Below are 12,033 nucleotides of genomic sequence, written 5' to 3' on the forward strand. Positions count from 1 at the left end.
ACTGCACAGCATCTCATGACTCTCTCGACACACACACACCTGGATCCAGCTGGTCAGTGAATCAAAACACTCACACCAGAATCCAGTCATCAATTCCCTTCAGGTAAACAATCTTCCACCATGCATTCCACTTGTGAACAAACACAGGAGCAGCAAATGAGATAAGAATTGTTTTTCCTTTCTCTGAGGTTCAGAGAACGTGAATCCCAGAAATTTCTTGGGAAGCTGTGCTTTGCTTTTCTCCGTGAAGAGAAATGCGATGACACAGAACCTGCTGCTTGTTGCTTTCCACTTTGAGGCAGCTCTGGCATTTTGGGGTCTCCCCAATCCTGGCTGCCCAAGACAGAGAAGTCCAATTAAGCACAACCTGTCTGGGCCCCTCAGGCAGGCTCCAGAGCTGCAGGCTACCTTAGCAAGCTCAGCTCTTTAGGGATTATCAGCTCATTTGTGAATTCAGCTCTTTGCTTGCTAAGTGCTTTGGGCAGACGCAGGGAGAGAGAGGAGAAGGCTGTGTGAGGTTCCACAGGGGTGTCTTTACTGAATCTTCTGTGAAGGTCTCAGGGACAGCTCTTACCAAGCTGTGCAAAAGAAGCTCTTTATATACCCTTTATATAGGGTATAGGAGTTATATAGGGTATAGAAGTTATATAGGGTATAGGAGTATATTTTTATATACTCTGTATATAGGGTACAGGAATTATATAGGGTATAGGAGTATAGGAGTTATATAGGGTGTAGGAGTTATATAGGGTATAGGAGTAAATCTTTATATACCTTTTATATAGGGTATAGGAGTTATATAGGGTATAGGTATTACAATGAGTATAAGAGTATATCTTTATATACCCTTTATATAGGGTATAGGAGTTAGATATGAGTATATCTTTATATTTGGTATAGGAGTATATCTTTATATACCCTTTATATAGGGTACAGGAGTTATATAGGGTATAGGAGTTATATAAGGTATAGGAGTATATTTTTATACTCTGATATTTTATACTCTTTATATAGGATACAGGAACTATATAGAGATATATTCCTCTATAGGATATAGGAGTATAGGAGTTATATAGGGTAGAGGAATATATCTCTATATACCCTTTATATAGGGTATAGGAGTTATATAGTTTATAGGAGTATAGGAGTTATATATGGTATAGGAGTATATCTTTATTTACCCTTTATATAGGGTACAGTAGTTTTAGGAATTGTCCAATAGTAAGGGTCATGGGGAACCTGACCTATACTCTTACAGAGAGCTAACAAGGGTCTGAAGGTGAAAAGAGGAGCTTCTAAGGTTCAGTCACCATGACCAGTCATTTCCTATCGAGGCATTGCAGGCCCCGTGCCTGCCTCACCACCTCCTCCTCCTCACTCCCCCCCATGCCATGCCGTGTCCGTGTCCGTCTGTCCGTCCCTTCACGCATGTGGCTGGTGAGCCCCCGTGGGTGGTGCATGCAGGCTGTGGGCCAGACGAGCTAACACAGGTCACCCCTTCCCCTGGTCCTTGGTACAGGTGTGTTGAGGAGGACGAAGCCGGCCTGTTAGATTTGGAGCAGATGCCGAATTTTGGGAAGGGGCTGGATCTCCGCAAAGCGGCCGAGGAAGCCTTTGAAGTTAAAGATGTGTTTAATTCCACCTTAGACTCTGAGGCAATAAAACAGACTCTGTACAGGCAGGCTAAAAACCAGGTGGGTATATCCAGAACGTTTTCCTAGCTTGCCACCAGATCAGGGAGCCGCTGGCCTCCTCCAGCCAAGGGTTATTCCCCCTTTCCAGTGCGTTACTTTCCCCTTCCAGAAGGCTATTCCCCCTTTCCAGTGCGTTACTTTCCCCTTCCAGAAGGCTATTCCCCCTTTCCAGTGCGTTACTTTCCCCTTCCAGAAGGCTATTCCCCCTTTCCAGTGCGTTACTTTCCCCTTCCAGAAGGCTATTCCCCCTTTCCAGTGCGTTACTTTCCCCTTCCAGAAGGCTATTCCCCCTTTCCAGTGCGTTACTTTCCCCTTCCAGAAGGCTATTCCCCCTTTCCAGTGGGTTATTTTCCCCTTCCAGAAGGTTATTCCCCCTTTCCAGCAGGAATTCTAGCACACACATGAATGTGTCTCGTTGCAACTAAATTGAAATAGAGGAGGAAGGGTGTGGGCATCACCTTTAGATGGATTTATCTCAGCCTGTGCAGTGAGAATAGGGCTGTGCAGGAAGGGAGAGTCATTTGTGTGTTTTTATCTGTCTGTATAAATGTTTTTATAACTCCTTATTTATTTATACTTTGTGGTGGCTCTTCTGTTGGTAACCACTGAGGTTTGGTCTGCAGAAACAGCAACAAAGTGCCCTTGGGTTTGATTAAAACAGGTGTGAGAGCCAAGAATACATCCAGGCCTTGCAACCCAGCATGTCTAGAGGGTATCCTTGTTTATCTCCTCGATTTCTAAAACTAAACCAGAAAATGGAAAAGAAAAATCCCAACCCTGTGAGCCAGATCAGTTTAGAATCACCAAAAACCATCAGAATGGCATCTCAGAATTACTGAGATTCTTGGAGTTCTGAGAAAAATCTGGAGGTTTGGGGCAGGTCTGTGTGTGCTTTCTGTTTTTTTCATTAGCCAAAATACCCAGTCTGGGTTTATGGAGTTGATCTCTTGTTTTTTCCTCCTTCACAGTGGGTGCCAATGGTGAGGCTGGGGAGGGGCTGCTGGAAGAGAGAGCTCAGCAGTTTTTTGGGGTGACACCCATTTAAACACAAGCCACTTGCCTGACTCTTCTCTGTGTACTAACATCCCAAATGCACCAATTCTTTGGGAGCAGCTTGTTTTTTTCCCAATGTACCACCCTGCCACGGCCTGTGCTTGGATAGGGGAAAGTGTTTTTGATTTTTTACTCTGTTTTACACTTGAATCACAACAAGCAGCTTAAATAATTTGACCCATCTTTTGGCAGGTTACATAAAACCTTGGTGTGAGCAGCACAACACTCCTTTGGCTTAGCTTTAAGCAATTTTAGAAGTGTGTGTGTATCCACAAAACCCAAAAACTGTATTCCTTCCCTGAGCCAAGGAGGGAGGGAGGGTGGGGACTGTGTGCTCCTCTTTTTCAGGCCATGGGTGGCAATGACATTGGTTTTCCCCTCTGCTGTATGAGGTTATCATCTGCCTGAGCCCTCACATCATTCCTGTGGGCTGAGAAAGGGCACAGAGAGATGTGTGAGACAATTCTTGTGTCCTGGTGGAGGGAGAGCAGCCAGGTTACAAGGAACCAGCAGTTTCTTAAGAGAACAAACAAATCTCATTGCATTTCTCTCACCAGACAACTTTTAAGGGTTTCACTGCAGCAATAAATCCACCCTGGGCACACTGGTCATGGCAATGAGAATTCCACATCCCTAAATATCCATGTTGGCATCACCAGTGGGGCCATGCCAAGCATCAGGGCAGGATGAGCAGCTGCTCACCACTTCCCACTGGACATTTCTGCCCCAACCCAGCCTCACTGATCTCTAGGGATGTGATTTTTTAAAAAACAAACCCCACTAACAGCTGCTTTCCCCTGAGAGCAGAGCGTGGAATCGTGTGGAGGTTTGTCACAGAGCACAGGCAGTGCAGGATGGGTTTAGTCCTGTGAAAACCAGTGGGAATGATCCTTTCTCCTATAAACCATGACAAATCTGGGGTTTTTGAGAGGTGGATGGATGTGAGTTGAGTCCAGCCCAGAGGATGCTGCTGGACAGAGTTGGGTGGTGCTGTGTTTTACACAGTTTTCCTCCATCCTATGTGCCCTTGCAACCCTCTGTCCCCCAGGCTTATGCAGGGCATTGATGCCCCAACCCAGCCTCACTGATCTCTGGGGATGTGATTTTTTAATAACAAGCCCCAGTAGCAGCTACTTCAGAGCCTGAAATCATGTAGAGTTTTGTCACAGAGCACAGGCAGTGCAGGATGGGTTAAATCCTGTGAAAACCAGTGGGAATGATGCTTTCTCCTATAAACCATGACAAATCTGGATTTTTTTGACAGATGGGTTGTGGAGGTTTGTGACTGAGCACAGGATAGGTTTGATCCTGTGAAAACCAGTGGGAATGATGCTTTCTCCTATAAACCATTACAAACCTGGGGTTTTTTGAGAGATAGGTAGTGGAGGTTTGTGACTGAGCACAGGCAGTGCAGGATAGGTTTGATCCTGTGAAAACCAGTGGGAATGATGGTCTCTCCTATAAACCATGACAAATCTGGGATTTTTGAGAGGTGGATGGATGTGAGTTGAGCCCAGCACAGAGGATGCTGCTGGCCCAGGTGGGCAGGGTTGGGTGGTGCTGTGTTTTACACAATGTTCCTCCCTGCTGTGCTCTCACTCCTGCCCTTGCCTCTCTCTCTCCCCAGGCTTATGCAATGATGCTGTCCCTGTCTGAGAACGCTCCCCTCCACACGTCCTCCCAGAGCTCTCTGGGGGCTTGGCTGGACATGGCAGGAGCAGCTTCAGAGTCGGGGACCTTTAACCCCATCAACCACCTCTGAGAGGTCCACAAGGCACTGGCCAGAGCCCGGGTGAGGCAGTGGTGGTGCTGCAGCCATCCCAGCAAAATCCCAGCGAGCAGAAGATGGATGAGAGGGCCTCAGGGAGTCGTCTGGACTTTGGGCTGAGAAGGAAACCTGTCCCATCCGACCCACACGCCCTGCATTTTTATCTCTCTAGAGCTTTCCTTTCTAATTTATCACAATGAACCTCTCCCAAACTGGATAACCCCGAAGCAGCCCCAGGAATTTCACAGCCTGTAGGAACAGCACGAGCAAGACACGAAATTGCAGCAGTGCAATCAAAGATTGGCCCCCTCCAACCTTCCAAACTGAGGTCACTGAGCCAGCACAGCCTGAGCAGGAATGACAGCTTGGAACCACAGGGCAGCATTTCCTTCCCCATCCAGCTGAATGAAGCACCAAGGGAAGAGAGCCAGGTGTGACCTGTCCCTGGTGCAGCTGTGACACAGCCACTGGAGTTATGCCAGAGAAAGACAAATCCAACCCACTAAACTGACCCCCCCAAAAGAATTCTGCACTCCCACAGAAACTCCATCCTGTCCTTTGCTCCCAGCAAAGCTCCTCCAATGTGAGGCCACGTTGCCTGCAGTCATTGTGAGCCACATGCAGCTCCCAGCCTGGAACAGTGCTGAGGTTGGGGTGACAAATATGTCACACGGACGTGGATGTGCCCTGAGCAAGGCTGGCAGAGCTCCCTGCCCTTCCTGGGAGTGCCTGGGACACAGCCAGGCTGGTGGAGCTCCTGGAAATGCTTGGATTTGCCCGAGCAGAGAGGTCACAGGGTGAAGGCTTCCCTGGTTGTGCATGAGGAAATGTGTCCTGGGCAAAGCCAGGGCAGCTCAGACACGTCTCTGCTGGTGTGTCAGGGTTTCAGGGTGACATCACCCTGTGCTGGTGGTATCTGTGGCACAGATCTCTGATTCACACCGTTGCTTTGGCCTGGTTTTTCCCTCTGTGCCACCTGCTGCTGCTTGGCCTATATTATAAGTAGAAAGATGAATATTTCCATGCTCCAGCAGCCTCAGGGGTGCAGAGCATGGAGATAAGAATCCAGCTGTCTCTCTGACTCTAAAACTTCTCACAGAGATTTTATGAGTGATTTCCAATTCCTCCAAACCTCATCTTGTCGGCTGATACACAGCAGCCTCCACAAATCCTGCGGGCTTTGTGCTGTTCTCCCCTGTTGGAGCAGGGAATTTGGAGATGACATTCCTTTTTGGAATGGTTAGGAAAGCCATGGAAAAGTGCAGATGGAGGGTTCTAAGCCAGTCTAATGTGGGAAGCCTCATTCCAGCAGGTCAAAACAATGGAACGAGCTCCCTGAGCAAAGCAGAGTCAGAGTTGGGTGTGAGACCTTTGCAAGTCAGCTTTGCACCCAAGAGCATGTGTGGGGCTGATTTTGGGGAGCGGTCCCCAAAAGCATCCAGGGGGGCTTTGGTACAGAGGGAACAAAGGTAAATTAGCAGCACCAGTGTGTTTTCCCAACAAAATTCACCCTCCCCTTTTTGGTTTTCCACAACATCCTGTGAAAGTGCCCAAGGCTCTGAGAGCACCAGGCGGTGTGACCGAGCTGCTTCTTGTATTTGCACAAAGCTCCTGAGTAGGAGAGAGCCAACCCTGCTGGGGGAATTGCAGCTCTGTGGAGGAGAGGGACAGCCCTGTCCCATCCCTTCCCATTATCCCATCCCATCTATCCCATCCCATCCCATCCCATCCCATCCCATCCCATCCCATCCCATCCCATCCCATCCCATCCCATCCCATTGATCCCATCCCATCCCATGGATCCCATCCCATTGATCCCATCCCATCCCATCCCATCCCATCCCCACAGGCTGCAGCACAGCCCTGCCCAGGCACTTGGCCTTTAAATTATTCCCACAGGGGCCAACATGAAAATAATAAAAGAATTCTTTCTTCTCCTGATGGAAGTTATTTTAATCTGTATAGAACTCGTCATTTTGGGTTAATTCCTTTCTTCTTTTATTTCTTCCTTAACACTATTTGTTTTTTACATTAGCTCTCATTCTTGTGAAGAAATCATGTTAATATGAGTATGGAGTGAAGGACCAAAATGGTGCTGCTGAGGTTGGATGTGGGATGAGCAGGGAGCAGGAAGATTTTGTCCATGTGCCAAATGAGCCCATCAGTGCTGCCAGTGGTGCTGCTCATCTCCAGACAATCATCCCTCAGCTCCCCTTTGCCTTGGAGCTCCTGGGCCATCACAGGAAGGTTCCAGTGATTGGGAGGAGGAGGAGGCCAGGGGAGATGCTGGCCCTGCTCCAGGAGAACATGGGAACAGCCTTAACCATGGGGCTGGATCCATCCTGTCCCATTCCAGCTGCAGCTCCAGGACTCCTGGTTTGTTTGGAACAAACTACTTGTCTGAGCATCTCTCTGCCGTGCTGGAGCAGGATCTGTGGGCAGCAGTGAGCGTTTGTGTGCTCTGACCATGGTTTGTTCACCCTTGAAGAAACCTCAGGGCAGGTCAGCATCACGCTCCACAGAGCAGCTGAGGGAGTGGCACTGAGCTGGACACCAAAATGTGGGCCAATGCCAAGGAATGCAAGTGTTACTGTGGGGATTTATTTGGGGTATTTATGGTCTCCCTGTCCCTCTCTCAGCCCTGCTGCCAGTTGTGTCATTTCTCCAGAAGCAGTTGGTCAGGTTCTTGCTCTGACTGAGCTCACACTGTCACTGTCCCCCTCTCCAGGCTAATCCTGGCTCTCCATGGATCTCCTGGCCAAGGGGGTGCTATCCAGACAGGTATTTTCCAGCCAGGGATTGAGGACATTAAATTATAGGACTTAAAATCATGATATTTTTTTCTTTTCATATTTCCTAATTCAGTTTCTCCCCATTTTCTCTAGCTTGTGTTGTAGAATCTCCCAATTCCTCTAAGTTAGCACTGATTAGAAGTTTCAATTTTTCCCATTAAGATAAAAAAACCAGGAAGCCTCACATAACTTCTGTTAACCTCTACCTTTCGTTGGATTGCACTTGGGACGTGCTGCAGCTCACATTCCAAGTGCAATCCAACAAAAGGTAGAGGTGTGGAGGTGCAGGTGTGGAGGTCCCATTTTGCTGCAGGTGTGGAGGTCCCATTTTGCTGCTTTAGCAGAGAATCTCACCTTTCCAAGGCTGCTTCCCGGAGAGGTTTGTGCCCAGGATGTTCTGCTGCCTTCCCAGTGCTGGGGAAGCTCTGGGAGCTTTGGTGACACATGGAGCTGTGGTCTCCAAGCCCATGGACATGCTGGGATCCAGGGCAGGTGAGGGTGGCAGGGATGGGAAGTGGCTGTGGTGTGTCCAGTAGCCAGGGTGGGGTTTAAACGCAGAGCTTGGTGTAGGATCTATTTATTTAAAGTATTTTCACAGCTGCAACAGCACAGAGGGGAGAAGGAGAAGCCCTGGGGGTTTTTGGAGTGGTCAGGTGTGGCTGGGAGCTGCACAGGGCTGATGTTTTGGTTCTCCATGAAGGGCAGAGCTTTGGCCAGAGCTGAATCTTGCTGCCTGAGCTGGTCAGGGAGGAGGATGTGGGTGTTGTGTCAGTGCATTCCTTGTTTCCCACCAGCTCAGAGCTGGAGGTTGTGCTCTCTGTGGTTGGGAGCTCTCTGGTGGGATGAGCTGAGGCTCTCCCATGGGATGTGCTGAGGTGCCATGTCCTGCAGGACACATTGAGGCACCCAGTTCTCCTGCTGGGCTGCTGGCTTCTTCCCTGGGATGTTCCCTTTGGTGCTCAGGCTGCTCTGGGTGCCTTTCCAAGGTGTCCCAGGCCAGCAGGGCTTGCTGGACACCACGGGGACATCAATGCAGAGAACCCCAAACCCAAACAGAGCTGAACAAACACAGTGGGTGTGCTCAGCTGATTCTGGCACAAACACCCTGCTGGGCTCCTGTCCTCCCTCACAGAGCCAGAGGAAGCTTTTTCCCCTCCCCAATCAGCACTTAGGCCCTCAGTGGCTGCTCTTGGGAGCCCTTTGGAAGCACTTGCACAATGAGGTGAACGAGTTTGGCGCTGAGCATCAAAGCACTGGATCGTGAGCCCCCCACGTGCCCCCCGGCCAGGCCAATCTGCTGAATTCCCACTCGGTTTTTACGTGCTGTACTGTGTGTGTGTGTGTGTGGCGGGGGGCTGGGGGGTCAGGGATCCCCCCTGCCCCTTTTTGGGGGGGATCCTGACCCTTGGGAACAGCGCTGTCCCCAAGGGCAGGAGTGGCATCGCTTGGGTCAGTGCTGGCAGCACAAGGGCACAAAATGCTCTGCTCCTCGCTGGTGGTCAGTAGTGTTCTCACAAAGCCATGAAACTTCTCCGTAGTGTTGAGTGAAACTGTGACTAAAAAAACGTTCTTGAATGATTCCGAGGTTTCTTTTTTTTTCCTCTTTCTTCTGTCGTTAATTCTTATTACCACTTTGGAAGAAGAAATTTAAAAATAAAATTTAAAAAAAAATTTAAAAAAAAAATTTAAAACTTAAAAAAAAAAAGAACGAAAAAGAAAAAAAAAAGGCAGCTTTGATTTTCCAAATGTGCAATTCACATGTGAACAAAGTAATTCTGAAAGTAATTCTCAGTGTATTTTACATTCTCATTGCTCTCTTCAAAGCAAGAGATGTTTTGCCCTGATGTCATTTCCAGCCTGCAGAAGATGTAATTTAAAACATATATATATTGTGCTTGCAAGAATCATAAATCTGTGCATCCTATGTCATTCCTTTTCCCATTGTTACAATACAGATATGATTTAGGTTGGATTTTTTTTTCCTTTAGACCTGTATAGTGTTTTTTTAAAATCAATTGTAAATGTCTGGTTTTCATATAATGTTTAAAAAACATTGAGAAAGAGGATGGTGCTTGTTCCATATCATTCTTGATTGTATATTGCTTCTGTTATGTTTATAAGTAAACTGTGCATGACTTGTGTTTAGCAGTCATTATTGTGTCTGTTTGTGAAATTTTTATTAAAAAGAAAAAATTCCGTAGATGCACTTATTGTATATGTGATTAGATTTTGCGTCCGAGGCTCGAAGCCTTGAACTGCCAAGGAAGAAAGAAAAAGTGTTGGCAGTTATTAATTAATATGGAATCGCTTTGTTGGGAGCATAATGAAATAAAAGATATGAAGTGTAGAAAATAATTAAAAAAAAAAGGCAATTTTACAAATTTCATTTTGATGCTTGTGATAAAAGACAAATGTACTTGTGTAGAGAAATTCCTTTAAAATAATGAATAGAAAAAGCTGATTTTGAGGTTAATGCTGTAGAATAGGAATGTATACCAAATGTAATCTTTCCAATGCTACAATGAATTTATACATGAGATTGATATGCAATAAACCTGTGTGCTTTTATAAGCAGTGGTCCCGTGAGCTTCTTTTCATGGAATGACCATGGAGAACGTCCCCAGTAATGGGACATTGGTGTGTCACTGTCGGCCTTTGCTGCTCTGGGGTACCTCTGGGGTCTGATGTGATGTGTGTGTGGTTTGTAATATGCAAGAGAGCTTCAAAAATTAAATTATGGCTGCTTCACTTGCTGCTGAGGTCAGAATCATGGAATCACAGAATGATTAAGGTTGGAAAAGCTCTCCAAGACCATCCAGTCCAGCCTGTGCCCAATCCCCACCTTGTCACCCAGAAAAGGGCACTGAGTGCCACATCCAGGGATGGGGACTCCAAAACTCCCTGGGCATCCCCTGCCAAGGCCTGGCCATCTTTTCCATTAAAAAATTCTTCCTCATATCCAACCTGAACCTCCCCTGGCACAACTTTCTTGCTGTCCTCCTGTCAGGGAGTTGTGCAGAACCAGAGGTGCCCCCTGAACCTCCTTTTCTCCAGGCTGAGCCCCCTCAGCTCCTTCAGCCTCTCCTCACAGGACTTCTCCAGCTCTGTGCCCTTCTCTGGAAATGTTTCAGCCTCTCAATGTCTCTCTTGTGAGGTGCCCAGAGCCCACAGAGCACTCGAGTTCTCCCCAGTGCAAAGCAGGAGCATCACATCCCAGTGAAGAGACTGGATGCTTGCACAGAGAGGAGTGAGATATTCCAGGGTGGGAGAAAGTGTTGGGATGGGGCATCGGTGAGCTGATGGAAAATGTCAAACATATTTCCTTTCACAACCAGAGCGCAGAGAGAGTGAACTGCCCAGTGATAGCGGTCAGATGGTGATGGTTCAGCTCCAGGGGACCCTGGGAGCAGAAATTACTTGAAAGCCGGGTCTTTGAGCTTAAAAACCCCATTACACAACTGATGAATGGCCTCGCTTCAAAAAGTCATTCATGGTGATCAAATGATGGTGTCCCACATTCGGGATAATGGCCCTTCCCCGGAGATCGGGAGGGTTTCAGTCCGAGCCGAACCCTTGATAGGAGCCCTCCTCTTGCTGGAGCCTTTCTCCTTATTAGCCCCGGAGGGAAAAGGATAAAAAATCCATGGGATAAGAAAGCTGTGATAATGGGGCGATTGTCAGGCAGGCCCCGGAGTGGAGAGAACAGAAGCATTTCAAAGAATATTGCTGACAAGTAGACTTTGTCATGCACAAAGTGCTTGAGATTGACCACAAACAAGTGAGAAAAAGGACCCATTTGGGGGATGGGGAGGAGCAGAACAGGGGGGCAGAAGAGAAGGTCAAGGAAAAGTCTGTTCCCAGAAAGACACAGAGCACTGTTGAGCCTTACTGGGCAGCTGTCAGCAGCCTGACCCTCAGATCCTCTTTCCCAGTAGCTGCAGCGTCCAAAAGCAGCAGAAATTGATGTTTTGTGCATCCGGAGTGATTGCCCGAGGTTACCTTTGACCGCTGAATATCCAACTAAAGCGAGCATCAGACATGCCTGTAGTAAGGGAATGCTGAAATACCGAGTGAGTGTCGCCCAGACCCAGAGGACAGCCGGGGCACTCTCATTTGTCACCTGCTAAAGTGACAGGAGAATTGACACCGAATAATCCCCCCGCCTTCAGCGGCCTTACAGAGGCGGATTTAGGGGACAGGGAATGCCGCAATTCCAGGGGCGCACACACCTGAACTCTCATCAAGAAACAGCAAAACTCTATTACTACAGAGGCTTATTTAATATTTAACCCCGGGAAGCAGAGGCGGCTTTGGGGGATGAGGAATGCCGAGATTCCAGGGGCGCACACACCTGAACTCTCATCAAAAAGCAGCAAAACGCTGTTCCTAGAGACGCCAAATTAATATTTCACCCCTGGGAAGCAGAGGCGGCTTTAGGGGATGGAGAATCCCAAAATACCGGGGGCGCCTGATGAACACCCATGAAGAAGCAGCAAAACACTGCTCCTAATTAATTAACACGCTAATTAATTTTTCACCCCCGGGAAGACGGGGCGACCCCGGGCCGGGAGCAGAGCGCTGCTCGGAGCCGTGATGTGCGAAACACCGGCACATCCCGAGGCACACCGGCACGGTCTCGGCGGCCGGACCAGCACCTCCCCCGGTACCGGAACACCGGCACACCCCGGGGCACACCGGCACGGTCTCGGCGGCCGGACCAGCACCT

The 12,033-nt window shown here is 48.3% G+C and overlaps 1 protein-coding gene across 1 annotated transcript in view; it reads left to right on the forward strand.

Moving 5' to 3' along the window:
* PRDM16 (PR/SET domain 16) overlaps positions 1 to 4,587 on the forward strand; it is a 300,139-nt gene extending 295,552 nt beyond the window's left edge. The window contains exons 16-17 of the mRNA XM_059487466.1: positions 1,520 to 1,694; positions 4,375 to 4,587. Of these exons, the coding sequence (XP_059343449.1) occupies positions 1,520 to 1,694; positions 4,375 to 4,509 (310 nt within the window). The 3' untranslated portion in view covers positions 4,510 to 4,587. The remainder of the gene's footprint in view (positions 1 to 1,519; positions 1,695 to 4,374) is intronic.
* The last annotated feature ends 7,446 nt before the right edge of the window (positions 4,588 to 12,033 follow it).

This window comes from Ammospiza nelsoni, chromosome 22 (genome assembly GCF_027579445.1).
Source record: "Ammospiza nelsoni isolate bAmmNel1 chromosome 22, bAmmNel1.pri, whole genome shotgun sequence".
NCBI lineage: Eukaryota > Metazoa > Chordata > Aves > Passeriformes > Passerellidae > Ammospiza > Ammospiza nelsoni.